The sequence below is a fragment of the Ursus arctos genome, unplaced genomic scaffold (genome assembly GCF_023065955.2).
Source record: "Ursus arctos isolate Adak ecotype North America unplaced genomic scaffold, UrsArc2.0 scaffold_21, whole genome shotgun sequence".
NCBI classification, from domain to species: domain Eukaryota; kingdom Metazoa; phylum Chordata; class Mammalia; order Carnivora; family Ursidae; genus Ursus; species Ursus arctos.
Window position 1 is genome coordinate 8,263,255 of NW_026622886.1, and position 25,204 is coordinate 8,288,458.

The 25,204-nt window shown below is 46.7% G+C and overlaps 1 protein-coding gene across 1 annotated transcript in view; it reads left to right on the forward strand.

The window, feature by feature from the left end:
- Positions 1 to 25,204, forward strand: part of SYN3 (synapsin III) — a 452,237-nt gene that overhangs the window by 367,491 nt on the left and 59,542 nt on the right. The window contains exon 7 of the mRNA XM_044384458.3: positions 6,418 to 6,480. Coding sequence (XP_044240393.1) covers positions 6,418 to 6,480 — 63 coding nt within the window. The remainder of the gene's footprint in view (positions 1 to 6,417; positions 6,481 to 25,204) is intronic.

Here is a 25,204-nt window from a genome sequence, read left to right on the forward strand (position 1 = left end):
ATTGCCGTCCTACTACGTGCCACGTTGGACATCTCCTAACTCAATTTAAGCCTCTTCACTGGCAGTGAGCATTTAGTGACTCACATCTACTATAATGTTGATTCTTCAAGAATCTCCTGTTTGACAAATGAAGAAACTGAGTCACAGAGTGGTCAGTGACTTACCCAAGGGCTCATAACCATAGGTGTTGGAGCTAGGTGTGAACTCTGGGGGGGGGGGGTCCCTCTGGCTCCAAAGTTCATGCTATTCCTGCCATGCCCTGAACTGCTTGGTTATTACAGTAGCCAGCCTTGTCCTAATGAGTCTGCTGGCCTCCACCCACCTACCCAATCAAATCAAATGAGTGGACACCATTTCTATGAACAGGGGAAGCACTTGATGGTGCATAGAATGGTTATCCAGAAGCAGCACCGTGTGGAAGCAGGGCAGTGGACTCTGGCCAAATCCTAGCTCCCCCACTTTCTTACTGAGTGATTCTAGGCAAGAAACTTCCCTTCTGTTGGCCCTCATTTCCTTGTTTGTAAAATGGGGGTAAAAATAGAAGCTATCTCATAGTAGTGTCAAGGGATTTAAATGAGGTGGTATATGTAAAGGGCTTAGCACCATGCCAGCTACAGTCTAAGAAACGGGAACTGTTGTTACCACAGCTTCCAGAAGAATCTTCCTAAACCTGGTTTATATATATCTACCCTCTGCACGCAAACCCTCAAGGGCTGCCCAGTGCCTGCAGAATGCATCCCGAACTTCTACCTCTGGTGCAAGTATCCCCCAAGCTTTGCCACTTCCCATATTTCCACCCTAGTTCACACTGCTCCCCCAGCAAACATCTGCTCAAACGAACTGTATCAAAAGGTTGTCCCTAAATTCTTTCTGATTCTGCCTGTTAGCACATGACATCTCTTCCTGCCAGGGGAGGTTTCTCTAATACCCATCCGACAATATACTGCATACACAGCGTCTACTATATCCAGTCCTTGTGTGGAGCCTGGAGATACAGTGGTAAACAAACCCTAAGAGACTCTTAACTCTAGGAAACAAACTGAGGGTTGCTGAAGGGGAGGTGGGTGGGGGGATGGGGTAACTGGGTGACGGGCATTTAGGCCACGTGATGTGATAAGAACAAGGTGTTATATGTAACTGATGAATCACAAAATTCTACCTCTGAAACTAATAATAAATAAACAAACAAACAAGCTAATCACCTTGTTTTGTGAGAGACCTGCGGGGGAGTGGAGAGATGGACACAAAGGAAATGAGCATATAATTACAGTTGGTGCCTAGCGCTATGAAGGGAAAGTTCAGAGTGTGATAGCAAAGACTATAGGAAGCACTGACTTTAGACCAGTGGCCAGGGGAACACTCTGGGGACAGAGCATTTCAACTGAGACGCTAAGTATGGAAAGGGCCTTGTCTCAATCTTATGTGTGCCCTGCCCAGCACAAAGCACAGTGCCAGCCACATGGGTCTCACTCAACTAGTGCCCACTGAATTGATTTGATTTAATATTATATTATTGATCATTAGGCAGAATCTTTCAGAGAAAGAGATCAGCATGTGGAAAGGCCCTGTGGCCGGAGGGAGTGTGGCCCATTCAGTAAAGAACTGAAAGTCCTGTGGGTTGGTACATAACTGGTAGGCAGAGTTTGGGGTGGGTAGGAGGGAGCTACAGAAGACGAAAAAGAAGAAGGAAGCAAGAGCTAGATGAGGCAGAGGCTCACAGGCATGGAAAGGAGCCCCAGGGAAATCTTCCCAGACTTCTTTCGTCTTTGATTTCTTTCCTCTTCCAGACTCTTCCTGGCCTTGTTTTCTCCATACTTAGCCAGGACCAGGCACTGAAGGCGTTGAAATCTCCGGAGACTCATGAATGCAGAGGGAATTGCCTCCTTCTTGGGGAAGCTGCACTGGCCCCTCCGAGCCCAGTTCTCCAATTCTATGGCTTAGAGAGGAGGTTGCTACAGTGCTGATCTGGGCTTCTCCTGCTGCTCTGACTCCAACCCCCCCCCAAAAAGAACAGCCAGCATGAGCACTGAGCCACCCCCACTTATTTCGGCTTCTTCATGTTCCTCAGGAGCTCAAGACTTTTGAATAGGGCCCTTATCAGGGTGGGGATCTCTGGTTTCAAAAATTGATCTGTCCCCTCTAACAGGATGTCAGGCCTCTCACGCTATTGGGCAGTGCTGAACTCTTGAGCCCCCCAGGGCATGTAAGCAGGGTCGAGGAGCCTGCCAGAGGCTGGTGAGGCCTCCCATCCCCAAGGGGACTAAATAAAGCTGTTGTTGGGAAGAGAAGAGAGAAAATAGCCGACAAGATGTTTTTTGTCCTTTGAGCCCTGTCTGTGTTAGGGGAGGGGCTGGCATGTTGCAAATAAGTGGAAATGGGAATGGCCTCTGGAACCTATTTGAACAGCCCAGGAAGGGAAAGAGCTTGAAAGGGAAGAGAAGCTCCACCATTCCTCACCCGTCTGACCTAAGGCGAATGGCTTGCCTCTGGTCTCTTATCTGTCTCATGGGGAGGGGAAGATGCTACCATATGTAAAGTGCCTAGTACCATCCCTGGCTGTTACGAGACATTCCACCAAAAAGAACACCTCTATATTATCTCACAGATCCGTAGATCTGGCATGTCAATGTCAAGGTGCTCTGCTTAGGGTCTCATAAAGCTGAAATCAAAGTAGCAGTATGCTGCATGTTCCTCAGGAGCTCAAGATTCCCTTCCAAACTCATGCCTGTTAGGGCAGAATTCAGTTCTTTGCAGTGAGGTACACCTTGGGTCCCCATTTCCTTGTCAGCTATCAGCCAGGGGCCACCTTCGCCTCTGGGAGGCTACCCACATTCCTTCTCAAGTAACCACCCCCATCTCAAAGCAAGAATAGTGTGCTGAGTCTCTCTCCAGCTTTGACTCTCTCCGCTTCCCTCTTCTGCCACCAGCCTGAGATGGTTCTCTGCTCGTAAGGGCTCATGTGATTTGATTAGATCCTCCCAGATATCTCCATATTTTAGGGTCACATGTGCCATATAATATAAAACAATCCTTGCATGACTTTGTATGATAATCTTGTCACATTTGCAGCCTCCAGAGAATAAGTGGGACACCTTGGGGAGCATTCCTAGAAATTCTACCTACCATCACATGGCAACATGGGGACTAGGCAAGATAATTGCTAAGTTCCTCGAGATTCCCTTTGTTGGACTGCATTTCACACCCTGCCATACTACCACATACTGCCAAGCAGCACCCTCTGCTCTCCTTCCTCCTTCATCCAGCCTTCCTTCACATCTGTCCTCACCCCCATGAAACCAGTGTTAGCTCCTTCCTCCCCTCAGTCCTACTTTACACTTTGAGTTTGACTCTCCCCTGGGTGCTAAGCAGTTTGACATTCCTTAGTTCATTTCTTTCTCCCCCAACCATAAAATAAGTTAGGCAGTATCATTCCCATTTTGCGGATCTAAGAACTCAGTTTTGAAGAGGTTAAATATCTAGCTCCAGATGAAAGAGTAAGTTTAACTCCACCATCCACGTTCTTTCCAGTACCTGTCAGCATGTGGGGAGGTAATGAGGCCAGGAGAAGTGGAGGGGAAGACAGAGCACACCCATTCCCCCTCCCCTCGTGCTCCAGCTTAAAATGAGATGGAGATAAAGCCCCAGTAGTGACCCGGGCAGGTTTTGGACTGCTGGAGGTGTCCAGGGTCTGTGACTAGATGGCCAGGTGTGATGACTCTGCTGGGGGAACAAAAGCCACTTGGTGAAAATGCACCCATTCATTCCACTTCACATCCCTTGGGTTGGTAAAATTTAAGTCTTTCAACCTCACGTGTCAGGAGCTCTTTCTCTGCCTGTGAGAGTGAAAGTCGGTACAACCATTTTGGGGGCAAATCTAGCAATATCTGGCAAAACTGAGAAGAGCATTGCCTGGCCCCAGCAATTCTGCTCCTGTGCATGTGCCCTGGAGAAACTCCCTGCAGGTGCAGGGGGGATGCTCTAGAATTGTTTACCATTGGAAAAATAGAAATCTCCTAAATGTGCATCAGCAGGAAGTGGACAAATGGTAATATGTTCATATAATAGAATACTGTGCAGCCGTAAAAATGAACCCAAGCTGTACAGAGGAGCCCGCATGAATCTCACAAACGTAATGTGCTTAAAGATATCGTCAAGAATAGATTCTTTTGATACCACTGACAAAGTTTAAAAATGTGGAATGTATATTGTTTGAGAACCATATGTAATAGTTAAAATATGAATAAATGTGAGGTAATAAGTACAATTCATATCATGATGATTACCTCTGGGTGGGAGGGAAGGGAGTGCTGTGAGACAGTCTATCAGGGACTTTGTCTATGTGGGCAGTGGTTTATTTCTCAAGTGGGGTGATATCCATGAGAGCACTCTTTAAGTCTTTTTTCATATGTGCAATATTTTGTAACAACTATTAAATGGACAAGTAATCACCACCAGGAAGATGCTCACCACAGAACAGTAAGTGGAAAGAGCAGGAAGCAGAAGTTGATATTCAGTGTACTCCCAATGTAGAACAAATGAAAAGAAGAAGAATACCAGCAGATAATACAGCAAAACTGTTGAAAGTCTGAGGGTGATCTTTATTGTCTTCTGTGTAATAACAACATAGCACTTTATTACATTTTCCAAGCTTTTTATGTAGTAAGTACATACTGCTTTTGAAATCAAAATCAAATATTGCCCTTTTTTAAAAAGATGCATTTGTTCTCTCTAGGCACCAAGCTGTGGTAAATTTTAGCCCTGGGGCACCTGGGTGGCTCAGTCAGTTGAGCATCTGACTCTGGGTTTCGGCTCCAGTCATGACCTCATGGGTCATGGGATTGAGGCCCACGTCAGGTTCTATGCTCAGCCGGGCATCTGCTTGAAGATTCTCTCCCTCTGCCCCTCCCCCCACATGTGCGCTCATTTTCTCTCTGTCTCTCTCTCTCAGATAAATAAATAAATCTTTAAAAAAAGATTTAGCCTGAATAAGGGAAAATTTTTTTATTCCGCATGTACTGCAGAAAGCCCTGAGCTAGATCTTAGGGGAAACCTTTCACATCAGGTTTAGAGTCTGACCGGCCCACATTCAAGTCCCAATTCCACCCCTTCCCAGCACCTGCCTTGAGTTTCAGTGTTCCTATCTGTGAAATGGTGATTAAAAACCCTCCCTGCTTGCTTCATGGAGCCACTGCGTGGGTACAATGAGATGAGGCCCATCGAATGGCTCCGTGACCCCCAGCAGACCCTTCCAAAGCATCTACAGCAATGCCTCCCTGTCAGACTAGACTCTGAGCACCAAGAGAGAAGAGCCCGGCTCTTCCTCCCAAGGCAGCCAGACAGTCAGGACAGACAGCACTGTCAGGAGACAATCCAGGACCGAGTGACAAGGACCAGGATAGACAGCACAGAGAATAGGACATGATTACCCCTGGCTGGGCTGATCCAAGTAGGGGGACTGATGTTATTACTAAATAGCTAGAAGGGTTAACATTTACCCTCCAGCACCTCCAAACAGACTTGCAGCAAACACATCTCAGACAACATATGAACAGAATGAAGGAGGAAGTGGATAGCCTAGGCTTGAACCTGGTGCCCTCACTTCTAGCTGAGTGACCATGGACATGGGTGAGCACCTGATCTTTTGAGCCCCCTCTCCTCCTCTGTCATAAGGAGAAGCATGCATGCCTCCTAGATGTTGCTGAGAAGACTGGTTGAATGAAGCACAGACTCCATTATCAAGCACGTTCTCTGGGTCACGCAGTGTTCTTGGAGCTGAGGATGCCATAGGGAACCAACAAGACAAGTAGCATGGCTCTTGAAGGGAGATGATACAGGGCAGTCGCTCAGAACAGTGCCCAACACGGTGCGGCCAATAAATGTTTGTGCCCTTGGTGGACATGACCACCATTATTAAAAAACCTCATAGGGTAGCCTGGAGAGGACTTGGGGGAGGCGATAACGTAAGGCAGAACAATGATGGGAGTCACGAAGCTGTCGTTCATTGGGTCCTTAGAACATAAAGACTTCCTGTGTAATAATTTCTTTGATCCTCACAGCAATCCTATGGGATGGCTAGATGAGCAAACTCAGCCACAGATCCATGTAGAGCTTGCCTGAGGTTGCACAAGCAGTAAAGCCGGGATCGGAAACCAGCCTCTTTGTTCCTCCCTGCTGGCTCTCGGTGGGTGCCCCAGGCAGGCTGCTTTTAAGAGCTCAAGGGCTTCCTTTGGAGGCCCAAAACGCTGGCATTTTGGGTGTTCGAGCTGCATCAGGATGACCATCTGGCAAAGCGTTCTTGTGGGAATTCTGGGTAATACCAGATGACTGAATCTTTCTACAGAACAGGTGGTGCCCAAGGTCGCTCTCCGTGGCACTGCTCTGGGATGCTAACGAGTGGTTTCCTCTCGTCTCTTACAGCTCACAGCACCACACTTCCCCGTGGTCGTCAAGCTGGGACATGCCCACGCCGGGATGGGAAAGGTATGAGAAGCAGCTCTTACACTCGCGTTCATACCCACACAGCCTCCCCCAGACTACCTGTTCCCTTCTCTTCTCTGTCCTCCGCCAGCCCCACCTTGGCTCAGCCACCCAGAACAGTGTCAGGGGAGGACAGGGTGCATTGTTAGAGGAGCCCAGGATGCATGATGCACCCTGTCCTCCCCACCCCCTCTTCTTCTAAGCGCCTATAGCACGGAGCGTCTCTCCAGCTCGGTCTGCACCCACTGAACCCTGCCTGGAGTTGCTAGCTAATTGTTTCCTGTGATTGTGGATTCAGAGCAATGAATGTAAAGCATTTTATAGACGGTGATTCTTTTGTTCCCATCATCATTTCCACGGCTGCTCTCTAAGTTCTTGTCTTACTCATCTTCCCGCCACCTGTAGGACCAGTACCTAGAAGGACACACATACATATGGCTCCGGGGAGGAAGCCCCTGGAGTCAGTTAGCTTCTGCAAGAGTAAATCATATATTTTACACTGTCACAGCTGACATATTTGTCATAATCGGTCAGATCCTTTCCATTGTGGGGGCAGAAATGCAACTCAAATCAGGAAGCAAAAGAATCCACTGGTTCAAGCCACCAGGAAGTCTGGGAGAGTTCTTGATAGGTCTGGGCAGAGCTGGATCCAGGAGCCCAAGCAACGCCATCAGAACTCAGTCTTCTCTATTTCTTGACGCTGTTTATCTCTGCTTGGTGTTTTCTTCAGATAGTCGAGATGGCTGTGGGTGACCTACCCTGGTCCCCAGGCTCAGTGTTGCAGAGGAAGAAAGACCATGTCTCTTTCCAGCGCCTCTATATAAATCCCATGGGGGGATGCTGATCAGCCTTGCTTGGGTTCCTGTGCCCACCCCCTAACCAGCACATGTGGCGAAGGATGCAGCCCCAGTGGAACCGGGTGGATGGGGGTGCTCACAGGAAAGGGAGATCGACTCCTGAATAAGAGGGGTGGGAGTGTGGGGAAGGGTGGGGGCCACCACAGGCCACGTCTCAAGCCTCTGGCTGAAATACATAGAAAGCTTGATCTGAGTAGGCCCAGCCCAGCCATAAATAATCCTGCACCTGGCACCTTTATTCTTCCTCACCCTGTTCAGCTTTCTGTGTCATCTGTTCCCACCTAAACTCCATCCCCTTCAGGCAGCAAAGGGTGGAAAGGGCCAGACGGGTCAGGGCATGACCCACAGCTCAGACATTCGTGTGAACTTGAACAAGTTGCCATCTGACCTCTCTTGGCCTTCTCTGTCAAATGGTGATGATTCTAACAACCGTCTTTAAAAGAAATCCTCCCTCTAAAATACTACATCTAACGGAAAGGGCACACTCTGAGGACAGGGGTCTTGCCTATTTGTCCACGGCCATATCCTTGGGGCCCAGTAGCCCCTCGGCTTGTTGGGTGAGCGGATGGATGAATGACATGTTCCTGTGTCAGTGCCCCGCTGCCCCTTCTGCCGAGCCCCCCTGCTCCTCTACCCCCGGGCTCCAGCCCCTCCACTCCGATGAGGCTGCCTTTGCCTTAGTCCCGGCAACCCTCTGCTCCTGAGTCAGCAGGCACTTTTCTGTCCAGATGGGCGCTGACCTCCCTGTATCTCTTAAAGCTGCTGGCCATCCCTGCTGCCCGAAACTCTTTCTTCAGTGGCCTTTGACTCATGCACCTCTCCTGGCTCTCCTCTGTCTCTGCCACTCCTTCACAGTCTCCTTCGTGTCGTTTTCTTGCTGCACCGTCTTTAATAAGTGTGTGTGCCAACAGCACAAGCAACCTGAACACTCACCTACGCTCTCAGCTCCTACGGTCACCTGCATGCCAACAGCCCCTGGGTCGCATTTCCCAACCGGAGCCTCAGCTCTTATATCCAACTCCCTCCTCTACACGACCCCCCAACCCCCCCTCCCCGTCTCCCATGGAAACCTCAGACTCCAACCATCCCAGACAGCCTGCTCCCCCACCTCGCCTTCCCCTCCTCCACCTCCTTCTGTGGCCGTCCTCTCTGCAGCAGGAACCGCCAGTCCCTCCATTTTTTCAAAACAGAAATCTGGGAGTCATCTCCCTCCTCCACGTCCAACAGGTCGTCAAGTCTTGTCACTTGCCTTTGTTAACATTGCTCAAAGCTGTCCCTTTCTTTCTGCCCACTGCCACCATCTTGGACAACTGTGGTAAAGCTAAAGAATTCCCAAGAATTAAATTCTGTTTCTCAAGCTTCAGATTATCCCAGACGGGAAATACTTAAAGAGACTGATGCAATCAATGCTCGGGGGAGGGGGTGCTCTGAGAAACTCAGGCCCAAAGGGGACTCCCAAAGCATGGAAAGGAGGACACATATCCAAGGATAAAAAGTGTCACTGGCTGGAATAACTAGGGTTTGCAGAAATGCTGACATCAAGGGAAAAGGGCTCTTCTCCTTCAGTTTGGGATGAGAAAGCCATCGGGAAAGGCCTGGACATGCCGACTGAGCAGATGATGTCATATTCATGTCTGAGAGGGAGAAAAACAAAATTAGTACCTTCTGTGGTACTTCTACTTCTCTCGGGAGGGAAGATCGTCTTCCTGGAGACCAGCAAAGAGAACATTAGGAGGAAACTGGTGAAAAGGTTGCCAATGGACTCAGTGTTGGTAGAAATCCACCTAGGTCCCCCTGACCCATCATCGATTATATTTTGCTCGTTTGTTCGTATATATTGATTAGTGCCTACTTGGTGCTGAGAATCAGAAGATAAATAGGACCCGGTTTCTGCTGTCAAGGAAATGGAGAGTCAAGCACATAAATAGGTATAATGTGTACCGGGGGTCTGATAGGAGGGTGTGCAGTGAGTACGGCGATTGAAGGAAAGAGCTTAATTCCACCTAGAGGATAGAGGGGTGGAAAGAAGTTCCGTGTCTGGGGTACTGTACATGGTTCGCCGTGCCTGGAGGTAGAAGTTCTAGCAAACAAGAAAAACCCAAAGACAAAAGAGATGGGCTGATACTCTCTTCACAAAGAATAGAGGCTGTCACAAGGCATAGAAATCAAAATATAGTGAGACACTATGCAGCTTGGGGAGCACTTAGGTAGGAGGTAATCATGGGGAGCACCATGGGTTCTTTAGAAATTAGTCCGGCTAGACCAGTGGTTCTTATGGGGGGAGGGGAATTTTGCCTCCACAGGGCAATTTTGGTTGTCACAGCTGGGGTTGGGGTTGGTACTACTGGCATCTGGCATCTACTGAGTGGAGACCAAGGATGCTGCTGAACAGCCCACGATGCCTAAGACAACCCCACAACAAAGAATTATACAGACCCAAATGTCAATAGTGTCTAGGTTGAGAAACCCGGGACAAAACTAATTTCATTTCCTTTGTTGAAAGTTTTACCAGTCCAGAAACCAGAGGAAGCAGTGGTTATTATAGAGTTCAACATGCTTCAAAGTCTGTTCCAAAGAATTATAATTATTCAGATGCTAAAGCCTATGTTGGTCAAATAGGTTTGGAAAATGCTGCATTAAAGTAAATTTTTATTTTATTTCTTTAATATCTTTTTTATTTTCTTATTTAAATTCAATTAATTAGCATGTAGTGTATGATTAGTTTCAGAGGTAGATTTCAGTGATTCATCAGTTTTCTGTAACACCCAGTGCTCATTACATCGTGTGTCCTCCTTAATGTCCATCACCCACTTACTCCATCCCCCTCCTGCCCTCCAGCAACCCTCAGTTTGTTTCCTATGATTAAGAGTCTTTTATGGTTTGTCTCCCTCTCTGATTTTGTCTTGTTTTATTTTTCCCTCCCTTCCCCTATGATCCTCTGTTTTGTTTCTTAAATTCCACATAGGAGTGAGATCATATGATAATTGTCTTTCTCTGATTGATTTATTTCATTTAGCATAATACTCTCTGGTTCCATCCATGCCGTTGCAAATGGCAAGATTTCATTTTTTTCTGATGGCTGAGTAGTATTCCATTGTATATATATACCACAGTCTTCTTTATCCATTCATCTATCAATGAATATCTGGGCTCTTTCCATAGTTTGGCTATTGTGGACATTGCTGCTTCGAACTTTGGGGTGCAGGTGCCCCTTAGGATCACTACATTTGGATCTTTGGGTTAAACACCTTGTAGTGCAATTGCTGGGTATCTCTATTTTCAACTTTTTGAGGAACCTACCTACGGTTTTCCAGAGTGGCTGTACCAGCTTGTATTCCCACCAACAGTGTAAGAGGACTCCCCTTTCTAAAGTAAGTTCTTAGTATGGAACTTAAGAGTCATAAATTTGCTTAGATACACTGTTGGGGTAAAAGAACATGAAAGGTGTGCAGAATTCCCCAGACTTACCTGACCACAGAAACCTTAAGCCATTTTTTTATTGTGTCCTTTTATTAATTTGTAAGAACTCTTTCCATATTAAGCACATTAAACCCCTGTCATACTTTGCAACTCTTTTTCTCCATTTGACAGTTACATGTCCATTTTATTATTCTGTTTTTAAGCATTTTTAAAGGTTTTTCTTTAATGTAGTCAAGTATTTCCATCTTTGGGAGGCAGTATATAGTGCCTGAGTGGCTGAGGGTGTTGATTGAATCTAACAAGTAAGTTACGTAGCCTCCCCCACCTCAGTTTCTTCATATGTACAATGCAGATAATCACAGTAGCAACCTCATAAACTGGTTGTGAGGATTAGGAGACGTGATGTACATCAAGCACATAGCTCAATGCCTGGAACACGGTGGGCACTCAATAAATACCAGCTGTCATGAGTATTAACAATGTTCAGGGGCTCTGGGCTGGCTCAGATGATGGAGCACGTGACTCTTGATCTCGGGGTGGTGAGTTCGAGCTCCACAATGGGTGTAGAGATTACCTTTAAAAATTAATTAATTAATTAATTAATTTTAAAAAATAATGTTCAGACATGCTCTGGGGACCTAAAATCCAAAATTGAACTCAGTAAAGGAGATATGACTAAACAGCATCATCTGTCAGAGACTCTATTTCATTTGGCTGTAATTTCAGTATGAGTCAGATGAGTAAGGAGTTGCCAAGCCTCTAATCCATAAATATGCAATAAATAGATGAAATGGGCTCACCCTCCTTAGTCATTAGGGAAATGCAAATTAAAGCCACAATGAGATGCCACTCTATAACCACCAAAAGAGCTAAAATTAAAAAGATTAATAATGCTAAGTGTTGGCAAGGACATGGAAGAATCGGAACACACACACACACACAACTACTGAAAGTATGAATCGATAGAACTGCTTTGGAAGACAGGTTGATATTATCCACTGGGAAGTTACACGGAAGTTCTCTTAGGGATAGCCAGCCTAAATGCATGCATGTGCACACCAGTGTTTATAGCAGCTTGTTCATCATTGCCAAAACCCAGGCAAAGCCCATGTATCCATTAATAATAGATTAGATAAATAAAGTACAGTATATTCAGACAAGTGGGAAACTTCCAGCGATGAGAATGAATGAACTACAATTATATATAACAACATGCACGCATCTCATTCGCTTATTTCATTGAGTGAAATAAGCCACATACAAGAGAATGCCTATTTTAATGATTCCATTTCTATAAAACTCAAAAACCAGGGAAACTAAACCGTAGCATGAAATGGGATATGCATTTAGATGATAAAAAGTTTAAGGAAAACAAGAACGTTATTACCGTAAAAGAGTAGAAGTTGCCTTTGTGGAGAACAGAGGAGTGATCATGGGGAAGAGGCAGGAGTGAGCCAAGTTCTAGTTCTTGACTTGGATGGTGTTGATGTGGATGTTTGCTTTGTGATAGCTCGTTGAACAGTTGTTTTTGGACTATGCAATTCTCTGTGTATGTGTTATAGTTCAAAGTAAAATAAGGTTTTAAAAAATGTAATCCACTCTTAGGACATATTGATGGAGATCTGATATCCAGAATACAGTGAGAGGCCTGCGCTGCATTGGTCAGTCCGTGGCCAGAAGATTGTTTTGGGTTCTGGGCTGTACATCCATTCTGGGTGTTTGAGAGAGCCATTGACAAATGAGTATGTCCTAGGGAAGATTAACTGAGCAGAGAAGGGAAGAGGCATCTGCTAGAGACAGCGTCGCCAGCCTCTGCAGAAACGTGGAGAATTGTCCCGGGCAGATGGATGGAACAAATTTGAAATAATATCTAACAGGCAAAGCTGGAACCAAAGTTGGGAGGAAATGTACAAATGTCAGTTATGTCAATAGCACAAATTTCTAACAATTGGAGGGGAACATTAATGGAATAGACAGTCCTTTAGGGAAGAAGTTCTCATCAATGCAGAGTTGGAACAAAGATGAATACTTACTGGAAAGTTTCAAGAGAATTTAAGCATTGCATGAGCTCTTAGCCTGAGATGTTTGAAACCCCTGAAATTGGGACAAATCTGTGTGTATGGTTTTGAGGTGCGTGCGTGTTTATGTGCAGATATGGTACGAACTTTCTGGATGGGAAGAGGTACATAGCTTCTTTCAGCTTCTGACAGGGGCCTGTGACCCTTCCATAGGTTAAGACACCCTAGAGACACTCCTACATATCTCCCAATGATGAGAATCTGTGGTTATTTTCAATAGTACAAACAGTCCATTGAAAAGAATGGCACGATATCATGTTACTATCAGAGGATTAGAAGTCAAGTTAAAGGCCAACTGCCAGTATACCGGGGCGGGGGGTTGGGGGTAGGCTGGTAACATTTATGGCATCTGGAATCAGGGCTTTGGGGTTTAGGTCTAGACTGACCATTTCCTGGCTGTGTGTCCTAAGGGATGTTGTTTAATATCTCTGTGCCTCAATTTCCTCATCTCCAATATGGGGACAATATCGCCCTCCTCAGGTTGTAATGAAGATAGAATAAATCACTCGAGCCTTGGGAGGATGCCTGGTAAACACTCAGTGAATGGGAACTTTAAAAACCCACTACAAATGTAAACTGTTATTCTGATTACTTAACTGCTTGTCTCGGCAACATCCCCAGGAGAGGCCAAAATAACAAGTTAACTCCACCCTGGGAGGTGCCTTCTCCTTATTTCATAGATTCACAGACTCTCAGGGCTTGAGTCCTGGCACCTCGTCTAGAAGATAAGAACGTGAGGCCCCAGAGAGGAGCAGCTCTTGCCCAAGGCCACACAGAGAGAGAGCATCCCCAATAACAGAGCAGGAAGGGAAAGAAAGACCTTTGAGATTATCTGACTCCATTCCATACTTTCGAGATAAGAACAGTAATAATAACAGTAATGTAATAACCACAATAATAATAAAAGCTAATGCTTAATAGAGTTTACTCTCTGCGGGCACTGTTCTAAGTGCTTGAAATATATTCACTCATTGAGTTCAATCTTTATAACTACCCTACGAGGTAGGTACAGTTGGTACCCCCACTTTACAGATGAGGAAACTGAGGCACAGGGAGTAGGTGGTGGAGTTGGGGTCCAACCCCAGACAGTCTAGTTCCAGTGCCTCAGCTCACAGAGGTGAAGGACACTGACGTGGTCACAGACTGATAAGATATCGTAACACTTCCCCCTGTGGGCCAGGGTTTGCTGTCCTTCTGAAGCTGGAGTAGTGAGTGACAGGGTTCAGGTGTCCCTGCATCTGGTCTGGAGGGTCGAGGTGGCAGCTCCTCAACTTGACATTTCCAGCAGCCCAGGCGTCTTGCACACCGCACTGGGCCAGGGCTGCTGCTGTCACCAGCTTTGAGCAACCTGAACTCTGGTATCATCTCTTGGACTGACTCATTGAGGGAGATTTTCCCAGCACCGTCCACTTTTTAAGTAGGATTCATGGCCCAAGAACACGGTAGTGGAGGAGGGAGAACGAGGAATGAGCAAATGGACAAATGGAACCCAGGGGAGCAGTTAAGAAACAGAGGGTTCCCTAGCACCTGGGAGACCGCCAGAGAGCTCAGCAGAAGCCAAGTTAGGTGAGAGCAGGGGAGGGGAGACAGCCAGCAAGGTGTTCCAGGGGAGGAACGTTCAAGGTCCCTGCCAGACTGTGAAGGAAGACAGGGAGGGACCCTCACCAACTCCACTGCCCTCCCTCTCAACTCCTCCCTCCCCTCATGTCCTCTCTCACCTACCCTGCCACTCCCTTGAGATGACCACCGGCCTCATGTATTCTCTGCTTCTCTTGAGTAAAATGGACCCTTAGCGGAGGATGTATCAGTCCTTTACAAAACCTTAGTGAAAATTTTAAGCACTGTGCTCTCCTTCTTAGAACCTCTGGCCTGGAGTTGTCCTCTCTACAAGCACAATATAACCATCCATTCTCATTATTTATGGCTTCCGTGTGTACAAATTCAACTACTCACTAAAATTTATTTGTAATCCCCAGATCAATTCTTCTTTTTTTTTTTTTGAAACAGAGAGAGAGACAGCGAGAGAAGGAACACAAGCAGGGGGAGTGTGAGAGGGAGAATCAGGCTTTCTGCTGAGCAGGGAGCCCGATGCAGGGCTTGATCCCAGGACCCTGGGGTCATGATCCGAGCCGAAGGCAGACGCTTAACGGCTGAGCCACTCAGGCACCCCCAAATCAATTCTTATGGCACTTTTGCCCTCATTCACAGACATGTGCAGAGCAGCCAATAATGTGCACGTTCCCAGCTGAGGTCAAGCAAGGCAACGTTCTGCCTTCTTGTTTCAGCTTTCATTCTGTAAACACGTGTCCTCTTCTCCATCCATGTAGAGACACTCACACATTCTTGCACTTGCTCGTGGTGATTTCATTGTTTAAAATGCCCTCCCCTCCACACACAAGTGTCGTGTTGAAGTGCTGTTAGTGCAAGAAGTCCTACATGCAAGAAGGCTGTGATGTTTCCCATGGGGGGAAAATATGTGTTGGGTAAGCTTTGTTCAGGCATGAGTTATAGTGCTGTTGGCTACTAGTTCGATGTTAATGAATTAACAATATATATTCAATAGGATGGCTTGAAACGGAAGCACACATAAAACAAGGTTATGTATTGATCTGTTGATGAGAATGTTTGTGACCAGAGGCTTCCAGAAACCCTGTATTTCCCCTAGGAGCAATGGTTCAGTAGTCACTAAATCGGTTATAGAACCAATTGAAATGTTATAGAACATAACTACCGCAAATAATGAGGTTCAACTCTGTGCACCCGTGTGTGTGTGTGTGTGTGTGTGTGGTATTTGTACATATTTGTGTATATCACACACGTGCACGCACACACACACATGCACATATATTCTGTAGGGTCCTAAAGATGTCTTTCTTCCTTTGGATGCCAAAATGCCAAGATTCTGAGCACAAACAGAAGGAAACTAAAACAGTCATTTTATGAGTCTATCTACTCTGATGTTTGCCATAGTGAAGGCGCAGTCACCTGGACCACCTACTCATTTTTCTTAAGAGGGCTTTAGGCTTAGATCTCTAGTGGTGGCACTTCCTCTGCCAGTTCCCACATCCTTGCATTGCTCTTAGTTGGCCTGGGTTCAGAAGACCTGGGTCCTCCTTGTCAGTCCCACACCTCCCAGGCCAGCAGTATCTACCTGGGCAAGTCACTTAAACACATGAGTGCTGTGTGTCAAATATGTCAAATAGTCATGATTTTCCTCACCCGATCACTCAGAAGAATAGTGAGTGGAAGTGTTAGAAATAAGTGTGAGATCGGGAGATAAGTAAAGGAGAATATGGGCTTCGAACTTAGACCTCTTTGGATTCTCATCTTGACTCTGCCATTTGCCAGTATTGTGACCTTGAGCAAATTATTCGACTTCTGGGGCGCCTGGGTGGCACAGCGGTTAAGCGTCTGCCTTCGGCTCAGGGCGTGATCCCGGAGTTCTGGGATCGAGCCCCACATCAGGCTCCTCCGCTATGAGCCTGCTTCTTCCTCTCCCACTCCCCCTGCTTGTGTTCCCTCTTTCGCTGGCTGTCTCTATCTCTGTCGAATAAATAAAAAAAAAAAAAAATTATTCGACTTCTCTGGGATCACTCAAAGCAGACTAGACGGGAGGACGAACAAGGAAAAGAGAGAGGGTATTAACAATTCTGAGCACCCTTGAGCCAGGATACGTGCCTTCAACATCTCCTCTGATCCCAGCTTTGCAGAGGTTCCAAGATTTGTTTTTCCCAAGGTCATGGGTAAGTGCTGGAAGCAGGATTCGAATCAAGGTCAGCAGGTCCTTCCGCCCTTTGCTCCAGGCTGCCTGGGACACTTGGGAACGGGCTGGTGGAATCATTTCTTCCCTTGATAAGGCGACCCGCCAACTTCATTGGAGAGTTGATTTGTAAAGAATTTCACAGGGCTCCACCCAAAAAACATGTCAGTACCTTGGAGACCAGCACTGACCTTTTCATATGAACTGCTCTTGGCTGGTGGACTGATCTCACCCCAGGCCCGAAGCCAGGACCGAGACACTGATGCAAGACAATGAGAAGGAGAAAAAGAAAACTCTTCCTCCTGGCACTGGGTTTTTAAGATCGTGTGCACCCTCACCCCCTACAAGACCCATTTTGTCAAGAGGGACAGAAGCCCAAGAACAGATTGATCTGGAAAGAATCAATTACCTGCTTTTGTGTGCACTCACCACACAACTTTTCCATGAAAAGCAGAATATTTTGAACAGACAGACATTGAAAAGCAGCAAGATTTCCTTTTTTTTCTCTTCTCTGTTTTCCCGGTAATGTCTATCGACCCATCTTGGTATTGTATATAACAAAGGCCAGAGACTTCATTCCCTTAGGAGCCCCTCAGAAGGAGGAGGGCGCACGTGTCACCTGTGAGGTGGGGAATGCTCTGTATAGTTTACCACAGTCTGATTACTGGCTCCTTACTTTTCTCCCAGCCTTAGACAGTCACATCCACAATGGAGGCCTAGTCAATCTCCGGCCGTCCTTTAAGGTGCATAGCGCTACCATGATGCCCATTTTTCAGATGAGACAAGCAGAGCTCAAGGAGGTAAAATGACTTGCCCAAGGTTGCACACAGCATGCCGGGAAGGCTGCACACTCTTTCCTTTGGTCCTGGCACCCGTGCCAAGAGGAGGGCCACCTCCAGACAGGTCCATTAGGAGCACGGCCTGCATGTCCACGGAGGCCGTCCTCAGCCAAAATGTGCAGGTGCGGCTCCTTCTTACTGTTGGCAGGCAAGAGAAGCAACATCGAAGCAAGCAGAGGCTGCCTGCCTCGCTGAGGGTCCGGCACGGGGCAGCCTCCCACCAAGCTGCCTGGAAGTGAAACCAGCCACATCTCTGCCTTCTTGGACGTCGGTCCATTTAGGGGCATCTGGCTCTGCTGCTGACAGGTGATAGCAGTGGGGCTGTTTGTGAGGGAAAGCCAGGGAAGGAGGTAAACAGAGAGCTGATTACATTTGGGAGCATGCACATGTGTGTATGCACATGTGCGTGTTGCTCGTGTGTGTGTGTGTGTGTGCGCATGTTTGGGACAGGGTGAACAGATTCTTTTTTTTTCCAGCTTTTTTTTTTTTAAGATTTTATTTATTTATTTGACAGAGAGATAGAGAGAAAGCACAAGTAGGCAGAGCGGCAGGCAGAGGGAGAGGGAGAAACAGGCTCTCCGCTAACCAGGGAGCCCGATGCGGGGCTCGATCCCAGGACCCTGAGATCATGACCTGAGCCAAAGGCAGACGCTTAACGGACTGAGCCACCCAGGCGCCCCGGGGTGAGCATATTCTTCAACACAATTATCAGCAGTCTCTACGAAGCCTCTGGACAAATGAGACGCTATTGGCAGACCCTGTTCTCTTGCCTCAACTCCTGGCCTCCAGTTCTCAGAAACCTCCATACCAATGCCCCATCCTCCAGGATCAAGGCCAGAAGATGCTAAGGAGGCCGTGTAGTTAGGGCAGTGAATGCTGTTCAGGCCTTTTCGTGTCATGACACTCATAGAAAATGGCTGTGTTTAGAGGATTCAGCGGGGTCAATGGAGTAGGCTGCTGGCACCTAATGAAAAGGGCTAGGGGCCTCTAGCCACCCCAAGGGGTAGGGGAACCGAAGCAAGGGCACCTATTGAGATGCTCTGGGTGATGGACCAAGTGCTTGTAGCCCTGAAGTCAGACAGGTCTGAGCTCCTCAACAGCCTCAAAGGGCCTCTGTGGAAGGACTGGCAGCCTCGGCATCCCTTGGGAACCCCTTCAAAGCAGAACACGGGCCTGTCCCAGACCTGTTGAGTCAGATTCAGTGTTGTAACAACTCAATGATCCACAGCTGCTCAGCACACCCAAAGGATGCGAACTCAGATGCCCACTGCATCCAGGTAGTCCCTGGAACGAGTCGGGAGGCCAGGTGGGGACCATAAGGCCCCAGAGAGGCCGGGCCGGCCTGTGTGGACATCCACACCACAGAGGGACAAAGCCCTGAGACCCATGCAGCCTGATCATCTGATTCTTTCATACGAAGCCAGTTCTCTGGGTCTCTGATACGAACTCCCCTGATTTTAAAATATTGGCAACTAATTTTAACATATTCAGAACATATTCAGAACACATAGGCCAAATAAAGCATAACTTTGGCCACTGAACACCCTTGGGGCACCAGTTGGGGGCCTCCAACTTCAGATCATGAGTGTGGGCTTGCCCTCTCTTCCCAGGGGGCCATGGAGCCTCACGGTCAGGGCCACGGGGTATGCAGTAGACCCAGAAGTTCAAATCCCAGTGCAGCCACTTCTTGGATGTGTTACTTTGGTCGAACACTTAACTTGGAGTCTTCCTGTTCTTATCTGTCCAATGGCATGGTGGGTGTGGGGATGCCCTGCTGACTGATTGAGATAAAGCACTTGTAAAAATGTGTAGATACATAAGAGATATTGATTCACTCCCCCTAGAACCTAAGTGCTTCCTACATTTTCAGCTGCTTACAGATCACTTGCAGACCTGACCAAAATGCAGATTCTGATTCACTAGGGCCTGGGGGGAGGGGGACCCACCTGCGAGTCTAACAAGCTCCCAGGTGATAGCCGTGCTGCTAGTCCATGTCAACTAGTGATGCTAGTCAGGGATCCGCAAACTTTTTCCATACAGAGCCAGATGGTAAATATTTTAGGCTTTCAGGCCATATGGCCTGTGGTGTCTACTCCACTCTGCTCTTGTAGGATGAAAGCAGCCCTAGACAATACGGACATGAATGAGTGTGTCCCTGTTCCAATACAACTTTATTTATGGACATTGAAATTTCAATTTCATGTCATCTTCACGTGTCATGGAATATCACTCGTCGTTTGATTTTTTCCCCCCAACCATTTAAAAGCTATTCTTAACTCATGGGCTGCACAAAATTGGCAGTAGCCTTCAGGCTGTAGTTTGCAGAGCCCTGCTCTGGGGCATCTTCAAATCTGAACCAAGTCAGCCTCCCCTGCTGGGATATATATTTGCTGGGTGCACGAGCTGTGCCTACCGACTCCACCTCTTTTCCCGGCCGAGGCCAGGCCCCAGACAGCAAGCCAGGCCCTGGCAAGCCCCTTCCTTCACCCTGCACAATGCACGGCGGCCTGGGAAGCTGAGGTGTTGCCTTGCAGAGCTGACACTTGTCAGGTGCCTCCCTTCCCTTCCATTCAATCTCATGGTCACACTGTAACTCTATAAACATGCAGGCAAAAGAATCAGTGACCTGGGAACTCAAGAACAACAGAAGGAGTTTTGATTTATTATGGGGAAGAGCAAAGGAAAGGAACCAGCGAACTGATAAGCAGGATAATTAGGCAGTTCCCTAAGCTGTCCATCAGACTCCTTGTTCCCATCACTTCCCACCACTCCTTCTGACCCTTGGCAACACATGACCAAGCCAGCTGGGGTGAGGACATCCTTTGGGCTCTGGGTCTCAGCCTTCAGAAGGACTGGAGGAGGGGCAGAGCTTTTTGAAAATCTAAGGCCAAGGGCTCTTGTAGTCATTCAACAAATGCTAGTGGATTTGGTGCCCAGCCGTTCTGAGTTGGGGACTCAGTAAATGTTTATTGAATATTTTGGCAAATATTTATGAACATTTGTTATGTGCAAAGAGTGGGCTAGGCTCCGGAATAGAGGATTCTTGGTTAAGATCCAGAGGTAAAATTAAAATAACCCTGTATGGGCCATATGCACCCCAATGTTCATAGCAGCATTGTCCACAATAGCTAAATCGTGGAAGGAGCCGAGATGCCCTTCAACAGATGACTGGATTAAGAAGTTGTGGTCCATGTATACAATGGAATATTACTCAGCTATCAGAAAGAACGAATTCTCAACATTTGCTGCAACATGGACGGCACTGGAGGAGATAATGCTAAGTGAAATAAGTCAAGCAGAGAAAGACAAATATCATATGATTTCTCTCATCTATGGAACATAAGAAATAGGATGATCGGTAGGGGAAGAAAGGGATAAAGAAAGGGGGGTAATTAGAAGGGGGAATGAAACATGAGAGACTATGGACTCTGAGAAACAAACTGAGGGCCTCAGAGGGGAGGGGGGTGGGGGAATGGGATAGGCCGGTGATGGGTAGTAAGGAGGGCACGTATTGCATGGTGCACTGGGTGTTATACGCAACTAATGAATCATCGAACTTTACATCGGAAACCGGGGATGTACTGTATGGTGACTAACATAATATAATAAAAAATCATTAAAAAAAAAAAAAAGAATTGAAGCCTGAACCAGAAAAAAAATAATAATAACCCTGTATGTTAACTATACTGGAATTAAAATTTTGTTTAAAAAAAATAAAGTAAGTAAAATTTTAAAAATAAATAAATTTTAAAAAAAGAGGTGAAAAAAGACATGGCTTCTGAATGCAGGAAATTTATACACAAAACACATAGGCTCACATTAGACTACAATCTGGTACAGGGCTTGGCAAACTACTACCCAGAAGCCAAATCCAACCCCTGACCTGGTCTTGTTAATAAAGTTTTATTGTAACAGTCCTTGTCCATTTGTGCGTACCATCTATGGCTGCTTTCATGGGACAACATCAGAGTTGAATAGTTTTTATGGTCTGCAAAGCCTAAAATATTTGTCATTGTACTCTTTGCAGAAAATGTTTGCCAATTCCTGGTCTAGTGTAAAGCTTTTCCAAAAATCTGTATAGCAAACCACAGTAAGTACTAGACTGTGTCTTGCCAGCTGATTCCCAGGTATGAAATATATATTGTGATAAGTTTGAAAGAATAAAACTTGCCTTTTCTATGTGCAAGGCATTCTGATATGCATTGTTCCAGTCTTTCATTTGTCAAAATGTTGGTCGTGACCCATTAAATTGATTTCATGACCTATTTCAAACCCCCCGTTTAAAAAAATCCTGGTTCACTAGAAAGCACAACACGTTTACTCATTCATTTATTTGAGAAATATTTATGGAGTGCCAAGTACACTGGAGATGCAGTAATGAACACCACAGAGTCCCTGTCCTCATGGAGATTACATCCAATGGTGAGAGGCAGACGAAGAAAGAATAAACAAATAACTGTGATATGTCAGTGATGAGAAGGACTCTGAGATCAAAAGAAACAGGATAAGGAACACAGCATGATGGGGATATAAGTAAGAAAGCCTTTCTGAGTCGACACGTGAAAGAAGGAAAGAATGAGCATGTGGACATATGGAGGAAGAACATGACAGTCAAGGAAGAGCACATACAAAGGCCCTGAGGCAGGGCCTCTGTGTGGTCCAGGAGTGGGCAGAGGGCCCGCAGGGCTACAGTGAGTGCTGGAGGTGACAAGAGGCAGGAAATAAGGCCAGAGAGTTAGGGAGAGGTGGTAGAAGATCATGTAGACAGCTGACTACAATCCAAGCCAAATGAAGTAAACCTTGCAGCAGAAATACCAGCCGAGCGCTAAGAAGGGAGTCCAGATAAAACTGAATAAAGGAAGAGGGAGAAATTAATGAAGTCGTAATAGCGGGAAATGTCAGGGGGAGTGGAAGCATCTTCACGGGGTACCAGGGAGACTTCCGGGAGGCAGGAGCTTTAGCTGCATCTCTAACAATAGGGAACAATAGGGACACATACTGCAGGCTGAGAAAAGCATTCCAGGCAGCAGGACACACACACATACGCACACACACACACACACACGCGGTGTAAAGGCCCAAGAGAGCATTGCAAGCTGTCAGGTGTGGTGGAGATAGTGGTTGTCAGGCTTAACAGCGCCTCAGAAGCACCCAGAAATTATACCCCTGCCTAGGGCCCACCCTCAGAGACTCTGTCGTGATTGGCTGGCAGAGGGCCCAGGCACTGGCATTTTTTTTATCTGAGGTCATGCTAACATGAAGCCAGTATTCCAGAGCTCTGAGCCAGAGTTAGACCTGGAAGAGTAGGTGAGGCTGGGGAGGGGACAGGGCCAGATCCTAGATGCTTTTTTTTTTTTTTTAGGATGTAAAGTTCCATGATTCATTACTTGCATATAACACCCAGTGCACCATGCAATACGTGCCCTCTTTAATACCCATCACAGGCCTATCCCATTCCCCCACCCCCTCCCCTCTGAAGCCCTCAGTTTGTTTCCCAGAGTCCATAGTCTCTCATGCTTCATTCCCCCTTCTGATTACCCCTCCTTTCTTCTTCCCTTTCTTCCCCTACCGATCATCCTAGTTCTTATGTTCCATAGATGAGAGAAATCATATGATAATTGTCTTTCTCTGCTTGACTTATACGCTGCACTCTACAATTTGCACTTTATCTTCTTGCTAAGAGAGAGAGTCACTGGTGGGCTGGAAGCAAAGAATGGGCATGTTTGGATTCATAAGGCAGCAGTGTGAGAACAGAGAGGAGTAGGGGACCAAGAGGGGGAGATTAGCACCCCTTGAACCCATTAGGAAGAAACCGTAGCAGTGCAGAGAAGAAATTAAGGTTTAAACCAGGCAGGAACAAGGCAGTGAGCAATGAGATAAGGATGTCATCAAGAGATATGGGAAAAGCAGATTGGAAGAACTCAGTGAGTGTCTGGATGCTCGGGCAGGAGAAGAAAATTGAGAACATGATGATTCCGTTCCCTGAAATGTGAAATCAGCAAGGACAGGTTTGAGGGGGAAGATAATGAGCTCAGTTTTCAACACTTTGAGTCTGAGGTACCCGTGGAAACAAACAACCGTAAGAATAATCAAGAACCATTCACTGAGGCCTTGCGAGGTGCCAGGCCCTGGGTTTTACACGCGTGTCATGCGTAATTGTTGCAACAGCTCTAGGAGGTGGGCAGTGCAATTATCTTCATTTTGCAGGAGGGAACCCTGAAGCTCAGAGAAACTAGGTCTGTGGGAAGAAGGATGCTATCTGTGATTGTGGGCATGTGCCATTTCGCACGGAGCTGGGCACATGGTGCGTGCTCAGAAGTCGTCACTCTAGCCAATTCTTAATATCTTCTCTCCACCGTGGGAAGGAAACGTGGGTCAAGTCTGCAGAAAAGGGGAGCCAGTCGTATTTCAGAGCCCTGTGTATATATAGACGTGTATATAAATGCCTTCGTGTGTGTGTATATATATCGCTCGACCCATACCCAGTCTGTTACTGCTTTTTATTTTTGGCTCTTTAATTAGGCATCTGAGATGCTTCTTGATCTTACTCATTCTCAAGCTCTATCCCACGCCCACCCCATAATTATTTTATTTTTTACATTTCTTCTCCAGAAGTTAAACTCCGTCTACTCACATTTGTTCTGTTCTGTGAGGGAAATCGTGTGGCTGGCCATGCAACCAGAGAAGGTTTTTTTCTTGCGGAGAGAAGGGGAACTTTATTTACTTTTTTAATATAGCTCCTCTCGCCTGTTCCAATGCCAAATAAACAAAGCTGCTATTCATTTCGGCATCTCCCCATCTCTGTCGTGCCCAGAGTCATTTTATCAGCAGAGTCTCTTGGGCTGTCTCTCCGAGAGCCTGGAACAGCAAATAAGAATGTTCTCAAAATGTGCTGTGAAAATAGAATCCCATTTAATGAGGCCACCGAGAGCAAGGCTGTTGCTTTCTTGGTAAGGGCAGCAGCAAACATTATGTTTAAAGTCGTGGTTGGAAAATGCTATGGCCTCAGCAAAAAGCCTATCACTAGTTTGTGACTCAGGGGCAAAGATCTGAGACAGCTAGAAGAGTACCTTAGAATCAGGTCGCCCCTCTCCCAGAGACCTCATCCTCATTCCTGGGACCCCCAGACAATATGTCTGCCATGCCCTGCTCTTCCGGCTAGCACCCCTCCATATTGCCCCTGTGTCTCATTCATGAGCCCCTAAGTATCGGGTCGATAGTGTGGAGCCCAAGCTTCCATCCAGTGGTACCTCCCCAGTAACCTGGCCTTGTTCTTTGGTCTCTGAGCTTTCTGTCCAGTGGATGATGAAAACACTCAATATATAAACCATATCCATGTGGAGCCAGTAGAGGAAGGGAGGGTGTCTAGAGTCCCTCTCAACTGGTCTACTTGCATGGGCCCATCCCCCAAAGAAGGGCCACCCCAAAGCTTCTCCATGGTGTCCGATTTGAAAACCACTCCCTTAGGTCAAAAGAGCGCCCAGTGACCATCCATTCGTTCATTTATCCATTCAGAAAATAGTTCCCAAACACCTACTATGTGCAAGGAACAAGGGACACAGTAGTGAATCTAAGAAACAAGTCCCCACTCTTTCAGAGCTTTATATTTTTATAGGGGATATAGGCAACTACAGGATAACTTGAGACCATGATAAATGCAAGAACCAAGCCAGGATGATGTAATAGAGTATGACGAGGGAGTGGAAGAGCTGTTTCAGATCAGATGATCAAAAGACGCCTCTCTGAGGAGGTGACAACAGAACAGACTCGATG